At 35.5% G+C, this 19,120-nt stretch overlaps 1 protein-coding gene across 6 annotated transcripts in view; it reads right to left on the bottom strand.

Annotated features, from left to right (window-relative positions):
- Positions 1–19,120, bottom strand: part of CNTN5 (contactin 5) — a 618,861-nt gene that overhangs the window by 221,415 nt on the left and 378,326 nt on the right. For all 6 annotated transcript variants that reach the window (XM_048294601.1, XM_048294603.1, XM_048294606.1 and 3 more), the window contains 2 exons: positions 11,174–11,297; positions 5,445–5,620 (listed from right to left, as the gene is read on the bottom strand). In XM_048294601.1, coding sequence (XP_048150558.1) covers positions 5,445–5,620; positions 11,174–11,297 — 300 coding nt within the window. The remainder of the gene's footprint in view (positions 1–5,444; positions 5,621–11,173; positions 11,298–19,120) is intronic.

The raw sequence follows: 19,120 nt of genomic DNA, 5'->3' as shown, positions 1-19,120 counted from the left end.
AGGGTCAGGAGACCATTTCTGAAGACCTGCTGTGGAAGGGGAGTTCCAGAAGACAAGCAGTATATTTTTCCCAGAGCTTTCACTGGATAGCACTCCCGAATACAGTTGAAATCCCAGAAGGTTTACTGTTTGGCAATAGTAAGTGATTTGTTTGGAAATTTGAACAAGATAAAGATTCATTAATTTTGCCATTTTTTTCAGAAAGAGTGGATGCTGTCTTCACAGTTTTAGGTGAGCTGCTTATTTTATTTATTTTTCCATACTTGCTTTCAGACTTGGATCCACCTATGTAAAGCAAGGTTGATGGCAAATTTTCATTGAAGATTCACCACAGCCACAGAAGAGAACAAAGATCTACCTTTTCCAGCATGAGTGCTTTGAGAAAAGCTGCTTAAAAGGAGTTATAATGAGTTCTGCGATTTTTAAGTAATAAAGTTTATTATTCTAAGGTATTTATTCACTTTAAGAAGAAAGGATCAAGAAATTAGTGACAGAAGGCTTAATTAACCTATTACGTGTCTATCATGATGACATTGGCAACAAATCCATACAGATTGTTTCAAATCTTGCTTTAGGAAGCCTCATGTTTTTTAAGAACATACATCACCCCATCAACTTCAAAAGGATTATGCTTTAAGATGAAATGTGTTTTTAGACTAGAGCCAAAGTTCTTAGCATTTTGCACCATTGAACTCAGTTATATATGTCGAATATTTCTATAAACAACAAAGTAGGTATCACCACAGCTAAAATTCAAATAGTTTCATTTTTCCAGACTTCTAATTTGACTAAAAACTTGGTTTTTTTCAACATTTTTATATGAAAAATATATATGTTTCAGTTAATTTTTTTTTCTGATCCTCTTAACAAAAGAAAGGGCTAAATTTGCAGAATTTTAAAGTAGATATGTGCAAGTGCTTTGAACATTTATGTGGGAAACTGGCTGGAAACAACAGCTGAAACTGTTAGTAGAGTTTGACAAATTCACATTCATTTCAGATTCAGTGAATCTGATACTCTTTAATTAATAAATTATTTATGAATAAAATGCAAACAGTTCTACACACAATTTACTTTTTCTGGCATTTACATGCAGTTTTCAGGTGTCTTTTAAGCATACATTTTCTTAAAATGGCATGTTGAGATAATGAAGAAAATAATCCAAAAATTTTGTAGCGCAAGTCACTGTTGCAGCTGTAGCTACTTTTAACATAGCAACATTCTTCATGCTGCTGTGATGCTTTCAGAGCAAAGCAGTGACAAACTTAAAAGTGTGTTACAGGATGATCAGGGACATATTTGAAAATGAATGTATAACTACTTGTATTTTGATTTCTTTTCTCACTTCAGTTATCACTTTTCATTTATAGTACCTAAAACTGTTTAGATTGATATGATTTAGAAGAAAATGTTGCTATTGTAATGTCGTTTTGCAATTCTGCATCTTCTGAAATGAACAGGAGAAACAAAGGTTTTTCTCATGTTTAGAAGGTTTAAATAAATCAACTTCTAAAAAATTAATGCGAGGAAATTATGAAATATACCCAACAATGTGTCCAGGGAGCATGATGGCAAGAAGGAAACATAGATCACTAAGCTCATTTCTTAGTAGGTGAAGTCAATTAAAAGGCTGACAGAAGTGTGCTGTGATGGAATGGGCAGTGCACAGGCTGTCTCCTCAGAAAACTGTTGATTTGTATGTCTACATCATGAGTGACTTCTTATTCTGTACATCACTGGACAGTTATTGTGGATCATCCATTAGAAAAGGACATTGAAATTGTGTCTAATCAATACTCTTCTCCGTAGATTAAAGGAAAAAATAGATTTAGTAAGAGAAAAAAGGAAATGATGCAAAGAAGCCAGTGACAATTGGATTAATAATATTTCAGTGAGGAGTTCTATAAATGACAGGTGAGTAGTTGTTTTCCCCTACCACTTCTTCCGGTTTCTAGCCCAGGCTGTAAATATCACTGAGATGGTAGGCTTGTGAAAGGTTGAATGACCCACAGATAAAGGCCAGCAATTTTGTTTTGTGACCTAATGGAATATAGAGATTGTACATGTGGCAAAGGTAAGCACAAAATACATCCACTGTGGTAGCCAAAGTTGTAGGACACTGTTCCAAAGAGAAGCTGTGGAACCACATACAAATATATGCAGTTGTTTTGCACTAAGGCAGGTAGATTTAGTCAAGCTGAAACCTATATTTTTTCAATTTTGCATCAGGTTATGTTTTTATTGAAAAAATATACTTCTAATTTCATTTACAGCATGAGATACTTTCTCTTCTTTTTTTATTTTTGCTTGCTTTCTTAAAATAGTATAAGCCAGCACAACCTTGGGCATGAGACATCATAGGAAATGCAAAGAAGAAAAAAAGAGAGACCTTTGATTGAGTTTAAATCTTCATAAGTATTTGATGTGGTAGTTTAAAATTTCAAGCAGACCTTTAACTGCCCATAACTGGTCTTCAGCTTTACTCCATAAAAAAAACCAGTGATAGAGTGGGTTATTTCAAGTATTATGTCTAAACATATACAGAATAATGTTCACTTTATATGTCTTTCTCTTTCAAACCCAAAGAAATTGCGTAAGTACTTCAAAGTCCTATTTTAACTGTGCACACATATACAAACATTATAGTACATGAACATTTATATTTGCAATGCATCTCCAATGCTGAACTACATGATAATAACCATAGCAACTGGGTTTTTGGCCATGGAATTGTGAGAGAACTAAGAGTCAGTGGCACACACATGCTCTCCTATTTCAGGTTTCATGATATTTTTGCATAGACACCTTATAGTATGTGCTTTTTCCATAAGATGATGTCAAAGGCCTTGGTTAATGGTGCCTGTTGTTCCCTTTTGGGCTGCATGCCATTTCTCTTTTTAATTAGAAGAATTTTCAAGTTGCAAAGTTATAACTATTTTCCACAGAGGTACAACCCATGCATATAAACAAATCCATGAGCTTAATTTTTTGGGTTTTTTCCTGTGAAAGTGGTAGGTTTCTAAGCTTTTGGAATCCATGGTTTTCAGCAAAGAAAGGGAAAGTGAACGCCATTATGAGTAGCTCTACATCTCATAGTCAGAAATGCTTTGATATATCCTTGGGATTATAGATTACCATTCAAGCCATTAGAGCCCAGTAAAACTGCAGAGCACCAATTACTTTAATTACTTTAAGGTTAGAACCTTTCCTTAAAAAATCTATTTCAATGCTTTACTTTCTGTCTTATTGAAAACAGCTGGAGACATGCAGGCCAGCTATTAACAAGCAATACTTCACTATAAAGGTGGTGAGGCACTGGGAAAGGTGGCCCTTGGATCTGACTTACAACTTTTCAGTGATACATGCTTTTGATATGGTAGTATGAGTTTACATTGTGGTGACATCATTAAACATTAATTAATTTAAACAACATTAAAATCTGAGTTGTTGCATAATGCAAATATTTTTTCAACATGAACACCAATCATTTAAGGTCAGGGAATTGAAGAAGTATTAAATCAAGAGTGGAAGAGAGAGGGTCATGCTACACTGAAATTGAGCTACAAATACACATTGAACTTGAAATTGCTCTTCTCACAAACTTCTAAAAGAATTTCAACCAGTTATTACTCTATTATTTAAAAAAGATTTTCATGTCCTTATAGCAGCCCTTTCTCTCTTGCAAGTCCTGCAGCATTATTTACTACACCTCAGCACTCCCAGACAGTGCTCCTCCATTAAACTTTACTGAGAAACTTTAATTACAATTTCCAAATACTTTCATGAACAGAAATCACATTCCAAACATCACAATGTAATAATTTTGATACCTGCAAAAGTAGGTGTGTAAGATAATAGAAACTAAAAAATCCAATGAAAATAAGCCCACTAAACTTAATCTCTTCTTTCTTTCTTTCTTTTTTTTTTTACTTTATCTAAATTTATTTTATTGGAGGAGGTAAGATTGTAATTATAAGAACATGGGGGCCTGAATGAACTGTAGATGTAGCTATTGAAACTCATAGGCCTTCTGCTGTTTGAGATCAAGCTCTCACTTTCCCTGTATTATTATTTTTTTTTTTTTTCAATTGGAGGTTGAATGGGCACCTCTTAGACTTACTCTTTCAGAACAGAAATCTGAGCTTCAGACACCTGGAACTATGTATATTTACCATTTTTTGGGTTCTCTAAACAAGAGATTTGTTGCAGGGTAGTTTTCTTGTCTAAACGATAAAATGCAGCAGAATTTTCTCAAAAGCTCCATTTAAGACTGACGTCCAGTAATACTGTGATACTCTTGTGATGCCTAGAGTTTTAAACATGCTGCCCTGGCATGAGCAAACTGTGACAAATATCATTATTCCTCCCAGCTCAGAAGTAGGTGGATAGTGCCATGATCTCTTGACAAACACCTTGACAAAATCTGCAGCAGATAAGACTTAAGCAATAGATTTAAGAGGTCTGACTTGACCAGGGAGGGGTGGATTAAGGGAGAATCAGACTTCACACTAGATCTGCTGAGTTCTTGACAACACCAGATGTATTAGTAGACATGCAGATGGCAACTTCTCCTTAAACCCACTGTTCCAGCTGAAGATCTGCCTCATGTTTCATGGTAATGTCTTATTTTCAGTGGGATCTGAGAAACTAGGATGGACTTCTTTTTGCACCCCTACTCTTAAAAGCCACTCATGGTAAGATTTATCTAGATAAACTAATAAAATGATGTTGGCTGCCTTCCTATAAAGTGCTTAAGGGAAATTAGGGTTGGAGGGTAAATCCTGGCCCAGTTCTTCCTGCTAGTACGTTTGAAAAAGAGTATGCTATTGATAGACCATAGCATTTACTTGGGATTATGAGCTGTTGATAGCTTCTGAAAAGTATATTGTAGTGAAAAATTTCAAAAGCTAAGACAATTTTGGTTTCCATAATGACCGTAAAAAACCCCTTCAGTTTCATAATGTATGAAAGTACATTGGATATGTATGCAAAAACACAGACATAAACCATATATATTTATATACATATATACATAAAAAAATATAGAGGTGCAGACTATCCAACAGATATACAGGAACTTTACCCCATTCTATTCCTAAGTTTACTGTTCTTTCTTTCCTGCTGAGAAATGTGGCAAAATGACAGATGTTTCAGGAAACTAGCAATGAGTGAAATACATCACTGCAGAGTATTCGAGTATGTCATTAAAATACAGCATTTGGGATCTGGGACCATGTACTAGAGTTATTTTCCCTGGTGGTTCTATTTTTAAAGTAACAAGTCTACAGAAAATCACATTTTCCTGCTAAGTATTTTATTTCTAATTTTGAGATCCTAGCCCAACAATGTCAGTGTCACTTGTGTAACATATTCACATTACAATTTAGTGCCTTAACAAGAAATATAAGGTCTGATTTATCAGTATTATAAAAAGTGTTACTCACATGCAAACTGAAGAATGGCCTCTCTGCTTAAAATACTGCCAAACATGTTGGTAGTTAAACACTGATACTGTCCAGAATCTTTCATTTCACTGGGGTTGTTGATGATCAGACTTCCTTCTATTAAACTGAAACGATAATCACTTTCAACGTCGATTTCAGTTCCATTTCGAAGCCATCTTAGGGAAAAAAGAAAACCAAAACCTACTTGAGCATTTAATAACTGAGTGAAGGTATTAAGCTTAGTACAGAGAATCTGACAGCTCCAGTTGTAATAATGAGGAAAACTATTAAAATATGTCCTGTGCAGGAATCCATTACTCTGGAAAATCTTGAATGGAGGCATTCGACAACATAAGCGAATAAAAAACACAAACAAAACCTGATCTTCAATCTCTGAAGAAAAAGGAGGATATTCTTTGTTTTGCCTATGCTGAGTGAAAAAATGATCTTTTTTTCTGGTTTTTTTTTTCCCCCCAAAAACTAATGTTCATAAAGGCTTAAGACTTGAAAACTGCATAGCAGAGACATCCTTTATGTTAAAAATAGGATTTTTACTGTGCTTATGATCATCAAAATTTTAATTCATATTCTGTCTTTAAAGCTTTAGGCCTGATGCCTTGAGGTGGCTGCCTAAAAACAGAGACTAGACAAAAATAAGAGAATAAAAGTAGGTATTTATTTGAAGGGCCTTCAAAGGTACACCCTGGGCAGTCAAAAGGCTATACTCAAGATGGACCCTGGGTCACGGGTTCTTCACACTTTTATAAGCTTGGTCCATTTGCATATGAGGGTTAATTCTCCAATTATAGCCTCAGTTAATGATGTAATTACCCAAAGTTTGCCACCGATCTAGGCTTTAGTTTACTCATTTTGGGGTCTGATGTCCTTGAAGAGCAAACCTAGAGAGGCTTGTTATGTCTAACCAGCATGAAAGAACAGCAGCTAACAGGCCACACAAAACTTCAGAGTTGCACATTAAGCAGTACAGGATTTGAAAAATATAAAAGCTAAAACCTAAGACATCAGGCCCAGCTGAGCTTACAGGTAGCAGAGTTGAGTCTACACTGCATGCAAACAAGCAAGCTTTTTTTCCCCATTCTTTCAGCATTTGATTTGAAACAGAGACACCTCATTTAAATACAGAAGAAAGAAGAGCAAGACCTGTGAAGAGCAGGGAGGTAGATTGATGTACAAAGGCTGTTATGCAGTATAGGATTTTGGCAACAGACAAAGGCAAAATAATATCAGCTGAATCAGTATACACAAAATTCAAAGACTGGAAGGGAAGACAGGAGTTAACTGGTGTGTGGCCAAGGGCAGATCCGGGCAGCTACTAGGTACATGGAAACTAAGATCAAATAAACAGTCTGAATAGGGAATGCTAAGTTAGGGAGGTGTTTGAGAGTGAAATGAGAAGCCTGAGCAGTAAAGCCAAGGATGGGAGTAAAGATAAGATGGAAAGGGCCAGGCTGTAGGAAAGTGGAAGTATCCCAACTCAGGCAAAGTTTTGAATAATTCCTGAATGAACACTTATTTTTCTGAGGTTTCAGAATTAACCTAAGTGTCCCATAATTTTTCAGTTGTGCAAGTTGTTTTATGGGTCCCAGATATTGTCTGCCAAAAAGCCTCAGCCCCTCATTCATCTCAAAAGATTGAAGCAACAAACTCTGTAATAGTCCACTGGCTGCAAGAGAAAATATTTTTTGTGGTAGATTAATAGACTTTGGCAGTCTGAAATAGCCTCATATGTGTGTGTGTGTGTGTTTGCAGTTTCTGAATTAAAGAATAACATCCACATATGAAGACTTTTAAATCTGCTTTTTTGTCAAAGTGTAATTACATGAAATTTTAAGAAGAATGCAAAGAAGAGCAGTGTAAACAGATATGGTGCAATTATTATAATGCCCAGATATTTCATTACTCTTTCGCTGTCATTCTGCAGCTTCAAAGTTGGCTTGGGAAATTTCCAGGAACTTGCAAGCTTTGCCAGAGATCAGCAAAGACTGGAAGAACCTGGCAACACTTAAACTCCAGACACAACTTTAACACAGCAAAATGATTATCAATTCACCCTATCTTGTTAACATTCATGGTGAATGAGGTACAGCCAGCAGTTTTAGCCACTGTAGCTGTGACTATTTCTTAATCCAAAGGTCAGAATTGTCAGAATTTAGATGAACTGTGAATCTACTATTTGTCCCTTCTTTTCACAATTGGACTTTTGATTGCAGAGCACCTCAGCTTCATTTAATGTAAGAAAGGAGACATCATTGACAATTTATTAATATTTTAAAGAGTATTGAGGAAAGCTTGGTAGGATTACTACAATTTTAGGTAGATTCATACGTAGAAGAGCTAAAAAGGAAAGGAATTTTTAATCTTGAGCAATTGATTAGTTATTTGATATTTTGAATGAAATCATAAAAAAAGTTAACATTTTATGCATATATCCTTGTCTATATATGTGAAATAAAAATGTAAAAATAATTGATCTTGAAATGAAAGGAAATTTAAACAGGGAAAATGCAAAGAAATGAGTGTTTTGGCATTTCCAAATGAAAACTACCACCAAATTCAGTTTAATTAGCTTTTTTTCCTTAGTTTCATTTTCAGTTAAGTTCAATGCAAAAATATGTTCTTTGAATTTTATCTCTTGAATTTCTTTGAATGATTTACTTTGGATCTTGATAACTACCTGCCTCTTTATCTTGGGGTCCTTCCTGAGTGATTGTATTCCCCTCATATAATCTACGCACATTATAGGAAAAACAAAATTGAATCAGGTGACTTTTTTCTTGGTACCCTGACTGATCTGGAAGGACTGAACCCAAAATATAGCAGTTCCAAGGACATAGATTGTTAGGAAAATTCAGATGCATTTTTTCTTGAAGAAAAGTGACTGATAACATTTCAAAATACTATAATTTGGCTTCAGAAGACAAAAAATAATTCTTAGAAAACTTTTTCAACTGCCTTTTCTAACAGGAAATGATACTGACAAAAAATTACTACCCAGTGTATGTGGGGCCTAAGTAAAATCGTACATGAAGTGTTTCACAATCAGGGAAAGCCGTGTAGTGAAGTGGCATCTCCGGGAATTCAACACCTGCTTGTAGCTCAGTAACACTGGTGACCTGTGAAATCGCACAGGAAGTTTGTGAATGTCTGAATTCCTCATTGAGGGGATCACAGTTATCTTCTTCATTGTACTGGTCCTGACTTGTGATGCTAAACTATGATTTGCAGAAATGCTAAGCAAACAGAATCAGTTTATCTCAGGGAGTTATTCCCTAAATCTATGCATCAAAATACCTTAATGGCTGAAACTCAAAAAATTAAAAATTTTTATTTCAGGGTAGAGCTTGGACAAGGGGAAATAAAGCACTTTGAAAGGAAGAACAACATCTGAAATTATGTGAGAATTACCCATTTTGTTAAAACAAAGTAATGTCCCTGAAAAAAAGAGAATTTGTAAACAGGTTATGAACACTGTGTCACGAATTACACAGACTAAAGAAATTAATTTAAAAGGCAGAGGAAACACTGATATTTTTGAGTGCTTTAAATGTTCTTTTAATATAACTTTAAATAATGTAACTTTAAATAAAGTTTTACTGTGCTTTGGTTTTGGCTGAAAATAATTCTTAGCAGCAAAGGCCTCAGAGCACACGTAAATAAAGATTTCTATTGTCCAGTCCAGCTGGACAGGTTTTTTGGTAGTGTGGCTGGGCAGTGGCATATATAAAATGTTGTAAATCTGTAGATCTTTTGAGAATAAATTCCCTCTACATTTGTCCTGAAGAATAGTATCTTCCTCAGAGAGTAATTTTTACCTCTTTTCCCTCCCTTGAATGGTAGTGTGCATTGTAAATGCTGTGCAGCCAAGTGGCAGCAATAGAAGGAGAAGTTAAACTGTGCTGTTTGAATTAGGCCTTTCAGGTTAAATCTCTCCTTGCATGAGCAACAGTCAGGAAAGTTTCTTTATGAGGCTGCTGAAACCAATTAATCTCTGGAGAACTGAAGAAATAGGTATCACAAAATCATAAACCAGCCCAGGTTGGAACGGATGATAAACGATCATTTGCTCCAGTCTTATATGGAAAATGGAGCCTAGATGAGATAATCAAGCATCTTGTTCATTTGCATCTTGAAAACCTTCACTGATTACTGAGGAGTATGAAACCATGTTGCCTCTTGCCTTCTCCATGTGGCTCCTTGTGACAAGAGACCCCTATCCTCTTTGTAGTCACCCTTTAAAATATGCTGAAAGTCTGTATTTGTTGATTGCATTCTGCTGGGAAAACACAAAAAAAAGTTGGACAAAGAAAGAAAGGAGCTGGCATAGGTTCTCCATAGACAAAATTTCTACAAGAATAATGATGTCTGGGAGACCTGAATGTAGGACTCTCCTTTGGGGGGGAATTTGTGCCTTTTCCCCATGGTCACACTCTATGTTTAATGGACTGACAGCACTTTTACAATGTGTGGAACTAATAGACTTTTTTTCTTTTTTTTATTAACAAATCACCAGTAATTAGCAGAAATTACACAAGGAATGTCAGTAAAGAAGCAAGCAAGATAGCTTCTGTACCACATAGTGAGGAATTAATGCTATTCCGGTTTGAAGAATTTCTGGATATTCATTTCTAATCCCATGTTACATGTATTAGTCATGCCTGTGCTGTTTGGAGAGGTTGTGTCATGTGCCAGATCCACTTAATGAGTCCATATATTGCAAAGAGGCAGATTGAGTACTGTTGTGGTGGGGGTGTCTATGGGTGATACTGATTCTGAATTTCTTCAAGTTATAGAAATGCAAGTGTTGTGATTCAAATAACTCTAAGGAAAATTCAACCAGAATTCTGAAGAATCCACAAGTCAAATAAGGGTAAAAGGCAAAAGACAAAATGGAGAACTGATGGTTGCCACCTATGACAAAACACAGTAAGAGTCTTTATGTTCCCTTTTTAATTGCAGAATGACTCTATGAGGAAAGATTAAAAGTATATGGAAAAAAAAACCAACCATATGTTCCCCGAGCCCTCTTACATCACTTGTAATTTGCATAAAATACGAGCAGAGACAGATACAGCAAATGGGTAAGGTGACTGCAACATACTGTTACCACCTGTAAGTGTGCACCATCAATAAACTGCACTCTGAGGCTCACAGGTATGTCATCACAGGTCTGAATAATAGATAACTGTGGCATACAAGTCTGTATGGAAAAATAAGCAACAGGTGATAGTTGCACGGGAATAAAATGGTAGACTTGTGCGTGAAAAAACACCAGATTTGGCTCAACCATAGTATCTTGTAGTGCAAAGTCATGTCATTTAATGTACCTATACTTTGCTGCTTTCTCTATATATTGGGATAGTAATTTGTAGCTTTATAGATGCTTCTAAATAAAAAAAACCCAAACAATTAAATATTTTGTTTTTGTCAGTTGTTGCAGTCAATTAACTGGACAAAAGGAATCTCTCCACATGGATAGAAATGATGCAGAGAGCACATAATTTGAAACTTAAAATATTGCTTTTCCTTTAATCACTGCCACTTATTCTTCTTGCTTATTCAGAATCAGAAAAAAAACATTCAATCAGGAAAAACATTAGCGTCACAGAGCTGTTTCTGTTGTTTCACACCAAAATACATTGATTTTCAGAGTAGGATTGCAGTGGCTAATATTCCGAAAACTTAAAAAAATAAAGTTCTAAAACAGGTACCTGTATGTGGGAGTAGGATTTCCACGTGCTTGACAATTCAGAGACACTTTCTTTTCCTCAGAATCAGTTGGAAAAATCATATCATCTGGCTCTTGTACAAACACTGGCCCATAATCAACACTTTCTGTGAAAAAAAGAAGTGCTACAATTTAGGAAAGCTGAAGAAATGTAAATGTGTTATAGATTTTGTAACATGAGATTAAAGTATGCATAATTGCATTTGCTTTCCTGAGGTTCATATTCCATTAATTCAGATGCTGCATTAAAAAACAATTATTAAAAGAAAAAAAAAGATAAAGAAGAAATATAAGAAACATTACTAAGTGAAGACTAAAACACATAGTATGATTTAAATGTTTGTTATGCCTAAGAATGGCTTTCTCATTAGACATGTTTTGGCCTGCGGTCTAGAGAGAAGCTCAAGAGACTTAAGAGGAATTAACTCTGCTTAGAGAGAGCAAGATAAACAAAAATTTTCCTACTGCTTGCAGCAGCTTATGTCACAGAAAAGTAATACACAATTTTCCCCTTTATGTCAAGGAGTTGCTAAGAAAAATCACTTGGAAAATTAATGGCAGTAAATGGTGTCTATTATTAAATAATATATAACTAAATCTGACATTTCATTTTCCTCCACTGCCTTCTCTAATTTTGGCATGTACCTGCATCTTGATAAGAGTTTACATTTCTGAACTAGAAAAGCTGGATAGACCCATAGAACATATCTATGATTCCAATCCATTCATATTATGAAGTGAGAAGTGAAAGCCTCCAGAAAAGTAAAAGGTCACAAGAAGAGCATTCCTGACCGTGTTGGTCTGAATAACTAAAATTCTCACTGTGCACCAGAAGTCTGTGGAATTTTAATAATTTTAGACTTACTTCAGACTCTTGGATGATTTAAATGCACAGTGCTCTTCATCTTTAAAGCACTAGCCTAAAGATTTGTGTGCAGATAGATAGTGACATTGTCCTGCTACTTTCAATGAAGCAGGGTTTTCTCTGTCGGTTTTAGGGTTTCATATGTTCATGTGATAGACATCCTCCAGTTCTTATTGAGGACAGCACAACACATTAAGCGGTTTATATCATCCTGCTGTATTTGTCCTACCAACAGCAGCTTGAGGTAAAAAAGGTACACCTGGAGACTTAGGGTTTGGTCACTGACTTAAAAATTATTTATTGCATTGTTTTACCAACTCCACACAACCTCAACCACATGTTATGGTTTCACGGTTTTGGGAACTGCAACCTTTATCACACAGCTAACAGCCTCATAAAATTTGGGTAGACAGGAAAAGGTACATGGGGCTCTGAGTCTTGGTAAAGAAAAGAAAGGCTGGGCAGCTGAAAAAGGATGAGAAACGTGGGAGACAGGTCAAAGTATGCTAGTTTTGAGGTGCAAATTTCCATGTCTTTAAATTCTTACATTTGGGGTTTCTCAACTCTCTTATCATGCAGTAAAATGATGACTTAAGACCCCATTATGCTTTTCAACCTTTCTTTTTAGTGACTACGCACTTACTATACATTTTGTTGTCTTTTTACACTACTATTCAAATGCAGATTTTGAAAATACTTTTATTTTCAGGTGTGTATGTTTCTGCTGAAATAGATTCAAATAATTAGCCTGCAAATTTGTAAAGTCAGCAAATAGCAGCAGCTGCAATTAGTAGTTTCTCTTTCCCATGATTTCCCAGTTTATTAGACCCACTTGTAGGACTGTGCAAAGGATTGTGGATTGCTGTTTAGGTACATTGTTTTGCTTGGGTTTATTGACAGAAATATATGTTCTGGACCAAATATCTGCATTATTAAAAAAAAAAACAAACCACAAACAAACCAATCACAATAAGTGATTTCTGATATGTACTTATATTATTGAAGTTAAAATAACTCCAGTAATAAATTTTGAGAAGTGCAGCTTAAAATGCCAGAGGGGCAATGGATTCAGCTGGCAAAATTTATTTTATGAAAGGAAAATATTGATACAAATCCACTGTATGGATTGCTTCTTATAATTTGGTCACCTGCTTCTTGCATTGCACAAAAGAAAATACTAATGAATGTAGGTGCAAATAAGCAGAACTCATATCAAGCTGGAGTTTAGAAAAACCAAGAATTAATTAATGATAACAAATCTAAATCATGGCTTTAAATTTAAGTGTTATTTCATGCAGATTAGTAGGCATATGGATAGGGTGTATATTAATAAAGATTAATGATTTTGTCTTCTCCCTAGGAGAGACTCTGTAGATAAAATATAATATCACAGTCTAGGAGTGCTGGAAAGAAAAGAAAAAGATGCAAGGCTAGGTGCAGGACCAGACCATGGCACACTCTCATCCTGTCCCTAAGCCACTCTGACAGAGACTTCTGCAGCTTTTGACAAAGCCATCGACCTTAGGACAAGGGAGCTCCTGTGGCCTCAGTTTGCAACACACCATGGTCCCACAGATAGCTGGAGGCTCTCCTCAAGCCACAGACAGGGGAGCAATCCAACCCCTCTGTGTGACCTTGAAAGAAAATTTTCTGATTCATGAACCATTGGCAGGTTCTTCTGCTGTGTGTGGTCTTTTGGGGGAAATATCCCTTACCTTTTCCTTATTGCCCTTATTTTCTTATAATATTTAATGTTTATATCTTTGTACATATGGAGATATAAGCTATATATTTACACACACACACACACATTTTTATACTTATGTATGTTTTATGATGCCTGCAGGGATCCAAAGGCATCAGGTTTCTTTGCACCCATGTTTTATCTAATTGTGACCCATGCTCTTAAACAGGATAGTTCTGTGAGTGTGCATCACAGGATTTGAGCTCCACACCTTATTTTTTCTTTCTAAATTAAGCAAGAACATAAAATTAAATGAATATTTAACATATATGTTAGCATGCATATATTTCAATTTACTATTATAATTTCTCAAGGGAAGTATTTCTGTTCCTTGTGGAGGCTTCTATAAAATAAGATACATAAAACGGGTCGCTTTAAGTGCTATCTTATTTAAGACCAGTGATTTACCACAGAGTCTTGGGAATACAGGTGTGCACTGCAACCAGCAGTGCAACAGCAAGTTTGTGGTCCCCTTACAATTTTAAGTTGCTGTTTTCAACCTAGGCAAGCACTCTCATTAGGATTTACCATTTAAACTGATGTTGTCCAGAAAGGCAAGGATATGGAAAACATTCAAAATATAAGAAAAATCGCTCTTTTAAATTCTTGAATATTCTTCAGAACAGTGCTCCAATATTCTTTGAGTGCCAGTGTTCTCCTTACAGCACTTCTGCACTTAAAAATATACGACTTCTCAGTACTAAGTACTTAAATCTCATGGGAATGAAAACTGGAATCTGTGTCCTGCAACTCAGACAGTAGCCAAAGTGTGGTTTCTCTCTCTTATCTGTAGATATTCTTTCATATTTTCATTCTCTCCCTCAATCACTGATGAAGAAAAAAAATCAGATGTTCTTTAGTTCTTCTTGCTGAGCGATGCAGGTATCACAACAAACTGCAGATGAGAATAAAGTTTCCTGTACTTTAAATCCTGTAGCAACTGAAATAGTGTAATTCCTCAAGAGTGTAATTCCTCAATATGGTAACTCCTCAACAATGCTTTCTTGCCACCATTCTTGATAAAATTCCAGGTCAATTAATACACAGAGAAAATGAATTAATTCTTGGAATCTTGGGAACACAGAGGTGGGCAGGAAAGAAATATGACCCTGTTCAAACCCCTGCATTAGAGCTGCACTGGCACTATTATTTTCAGTGTCTGATAATTATATGTGCTGTACTTCTAAAGAAGAAAAGAAATGAGGTTATTATAAATGTTTTCTTAAATAAGTACCCTCCAAGATACATGACTGGCCTAATCAGTCATGGAGCCATCTTCTCAGTCTGAGCTACTGGTGGGAAGAAACAGCAGACAAATTATGTAAGGGGATATACTCAGGCAGCCTTTGAATATGGGGGGAGGAAGTATTCCTCCAGGTCTTCTCCCCTTCCTCTGCTCATGTCTCTTTAGAAGCAGTTTTTACAGGACCAGGAAGAATGTTTACTTATTGCTCCATTTTCTGCCCCCATGTTCCAAAGACTTCTTAAACCCATGTGGAGATGGAAGAATTTTCTAAAGAAAAGCTACACAAGGAATGTAAAATGATAGAACTTTTAAAGCAGAATAAAATGAGGGATGACTAACAGACCTTCCATCCTAAAATACAGATGACTCTACTCTGCATACGGGCCCTACTCAGAAAAGTACCTACTTGACACATCACAGACCAAAATACATCCTGATGATCTGACAGTCCTAGGTATTAATATGTTCAGGATACATTAAGAAATTTGAAGGAGTTATTGATAAGGCTATATATGTTGCTGAAATCTGCATATAAGAAGAAGTAATTAAAATTAACCAAAGCTGTTTCATTTCAAATTGGTCCTACAAAGTGAAAGACACTTTTTGGTAAAGGCGGATCACATTCTGATGCTACTCCTCACTATCAACCTTGGTTTTGATTTTTTTTCTTTACTTTCTTGGTTTAAAGCTTAAGCTTATTTTATGAATTTCAGGTGATGACTCTCAAGGATCTTCCCATTACCTTTGTTATCACGGAACTAGACAGTTTAACCTGTTCAGTATATTCAGAAAATATTTTAGAAGTATATTCACACTGATTTAAAAGGAAACCTATTGCTTTCTCCCAACAAAAGCTAGAAGATATCTTTTTTTTTTGGTTTAAACACTGCAATAATGTATTAACTTCAGTGCTAATATTTATTTTACAAGTAGGTCCTATGATATAATCTTTCACCTTTACTCCTAAGAAATAAAAAATTATTATTCATTTTAATACCACTATCATATGTCAAAATATGATATATTTTCAAAATTTCCTTTAATATAATAAAAAAGAAGCCCACAAATTCATCAAGGCAAAATATGTTCCAATGATTAAATCTCTGTGTAACATATTTTCAAATTAACAAAGGTGGCTGAAATTTACAATAAGTGTTTTGCATCTATAGAAGCAGAGACATACATGTAATATAGACATACATACACACGTATGCATTTGCAACATGTGCATTTCTAAAAAAAAAAAAATTAATTTTTAACCTATGTTTTGGTCAACTTAAAAGCTGAGAAACTTTAAGACTCCTTTTGAGGTAAGTTGAGACTGATACAGGCGCTTCAAGGTATATACATTGATTCTAGTACACTGCATGCTGGAACACTGTACAGTACATGCATTATTAAGTTTATACTGCAAAGGAGATTAAATTATTTTCTCACATTTTCAGATTTCTCTTTCCTGAAACGTTTATTTGCTTGTTAAGCAAGATAATACCAGTTTTTTCTGTTGCTTGAAATTACTTTCTCTGTTCTGTGGTCTGAAACAAATAAATCTGTTCTGAATTTAGCTTATAATATCTAAACTGATACCATATAAACCAGTTGTCAAATATTTTTAGCAATGGAAAAAAGTTAGTAGTTTGTGTCTATAATTCAGACTGCTAAATGCTAAATCTAGCAGATGGTGGGGTATTAGGAATTCCCATTTTACAAAAATTAGGTTCGAATCTTGTGTATCTTGGGGTTCATTGATTCAAACACTTTCAGTTGTGACACAGACTCTGTTCTTCATTTTATTCTAAAATACATGAAACCAAAGATGAAAGGACAAAGACAGTCCTTATTCAAGGTTAAGTTCAATTATCTTTACTGCAGCAATTCCAAAAGTTTTTGGAACGGTAAGAAAATATAAGAGTTTGCAGTTTTATGATTCTTCAAGAGTATTTAATGAATAATTCATACTTTCTATTCCATTTTTTTAGTCATGACTTTACACATTGATGCAGAGTTTGAAGAGAAGGACTGCACTGCCTTAGCTGCATGTTTACGCTAAATAATTCCAGATAGTTCAAAGTCAGCAGTGAGCTAGAGCATAGTTCTTTTAATTTAAGATATCAGGAACACATGTTGAATTGAAAGTGCAAATGAAATAGCATAAAGTCAGTATAAAAGAACTTTTATTACAAGCCGTGTCAGGTGTTTGAGCATGTCTGCTGGGAAATCATTTGAGAAGTCATTTGAGAACTGGTATAATTCAGCAGCCAATAAAAGCATTTTTGGTTGGTTTTTTTTTTATGGCAAACTTCACTCCTGAATTTATGCCATATATTAGATGGTTGAATTATGCAAATTCTCTATTATAATAATATAAAACATGTTTTCTCTCCTCCTAAAAATGTCATCTTACTTGAAGCAGTTGTGTTTCATTACCACAATGTTGCAGCATTTCCTCACTTGGGAAGCCCTGGATGATAAACATGACCACTGAACCCTACCATCACATAGCAGTTATAGGATGATAACTAGAATATCTTTACTTCAAGACCTGTAAAAACTGAAAAAACCCCCAAAACCCAAAAAATGCCTTGGGGCCAAATCAAACCAAGAAATTTAGTAAGATAAGCAAGTGGTAATGACAGATAATTGAAATAGTCACTTTCCCCCAGTTTCTAAATATCAAAGATATTTATTCAGACATTAGGTTGTTAACAGAACTGAGAGAGGTTTAGAAAATAAGCTACATTCAGGTGCCATAACAGATGTGTTCTATTCCTCTTAGATGATGCAGATTATCCTGTTTGGTCCCATGCTGATCATTTCTAAATACTGTCTCATACCTATGCTTGTGCTATGCAGGCACTTCAGATAATCAAGGGCATTTAAAACATTACTCAGGTGACTCAGATTTACCTATTTCTACAAGTTTCTACACAGCTGGATATCCCAAGATCTGTTAGTGAAATAAGTCTCCTAGGACTATTTTATGTAGTCTTTAAAAGAAAGGTGTTCCTCTCTTCTTGGTCAAATACTCTATTCATTAGGCCTTATGAGGTAAGGCCCTTTCAAAATTTTGTCTCCGGTCAGTGGTTTTTCACCTGCTCCTGAAAAATTGATGAATCTCAATTGCAGAGCTGCAATGTGGCCCCAGTGTTTTGAGAAGAGTCATAATTGCTGACCTAAATCATAGATCATATCTATGATATGATGATCATACCTGAGCTATGATCTCACCACATTTTCTGGAGATGCCCAGGATTTCTTGTACTATATTATTCAAATAGTCTGGGTTTTTTGCTTTCTTGTTCAGTCTGTAGACATTCATGCTGAAGAAGATAAGGATAACAGACTCTGGTTCTAATACTGGACTTTAACATTAACCCGCCCATATCAGGTTGTCGGAGAGGAGTTATCAGTGTCTGGTGAATGGGGTAAAAACAGAGTTCACTCTAGTCACTGCTTAAAAGAGTATTGCAGTGGAAGGACAAATGTAGAAAGATGCCCCAGTTCCAGAAATGCCATCAAACAGAATTTATCTGCTGACAGGATCAAATTGTTTCTTTTCTAGATCAAACTTAATTCAGGGAACATATTTATGGTTGTGCAGAAGCCATTTTTCTACACAAACACACATGCATACACCATTAACTTTCATTACATGTAAGGTATTTTCCACTGAGAAAATGTAAGACTTTGCCAAGAGGAGCAGTAACCTGTTATCACATTCATGATATTGTCTGAATGTCAATGAACTGCAAATTATTAATCACAAGTCTTTCCTCTTTTACATCCTTAGAATAATATGTTTATATATCTTCTAATTTCTCCCTCCCTCCCTCCCTCCCTCCCTTTCCTTCCTTCCTCCCTCCCTCCCTTTCCTCCCTCCCTTTCCTCCCTTCCTTCCTTCCTTCCTCCCTTCCTTCCTCCCTTCCTTCCTTCCTTCCTTCCTCCCTCCCTCCCTTCCTCTCCTTCCTCTCCTTCCTCTCCTTCCTCTCCTTCCTTCCTTCCTGGCTTTCTACCTTTTTTGACTGCAGTTCAGGTAAATATTATCACTAAAGAAATGTTATTAGAAATTTGGCTT

Source organism: Corvus hawaiiensis, chromosome 2 (assembly GCF_020740725.1).
Source record: "Corvus hawaiiensis isolate bCorHaw1 chromosome 2, bCorHaw1.pri.cur, whole genome shotgun sequence".
In the NCBI taxonomy this organism is placed as follows: Eukaryota; Metazoa; Chordata; class Aves; order Passeriformes; family Corvidae; genus Corvus; species Corvus hawaiiensis.
The sequence above is the reverse complement of the archived record's forward strand: the minus strand, read 5'-3'. Positions and strand labels throughout refer to the sequence as shown.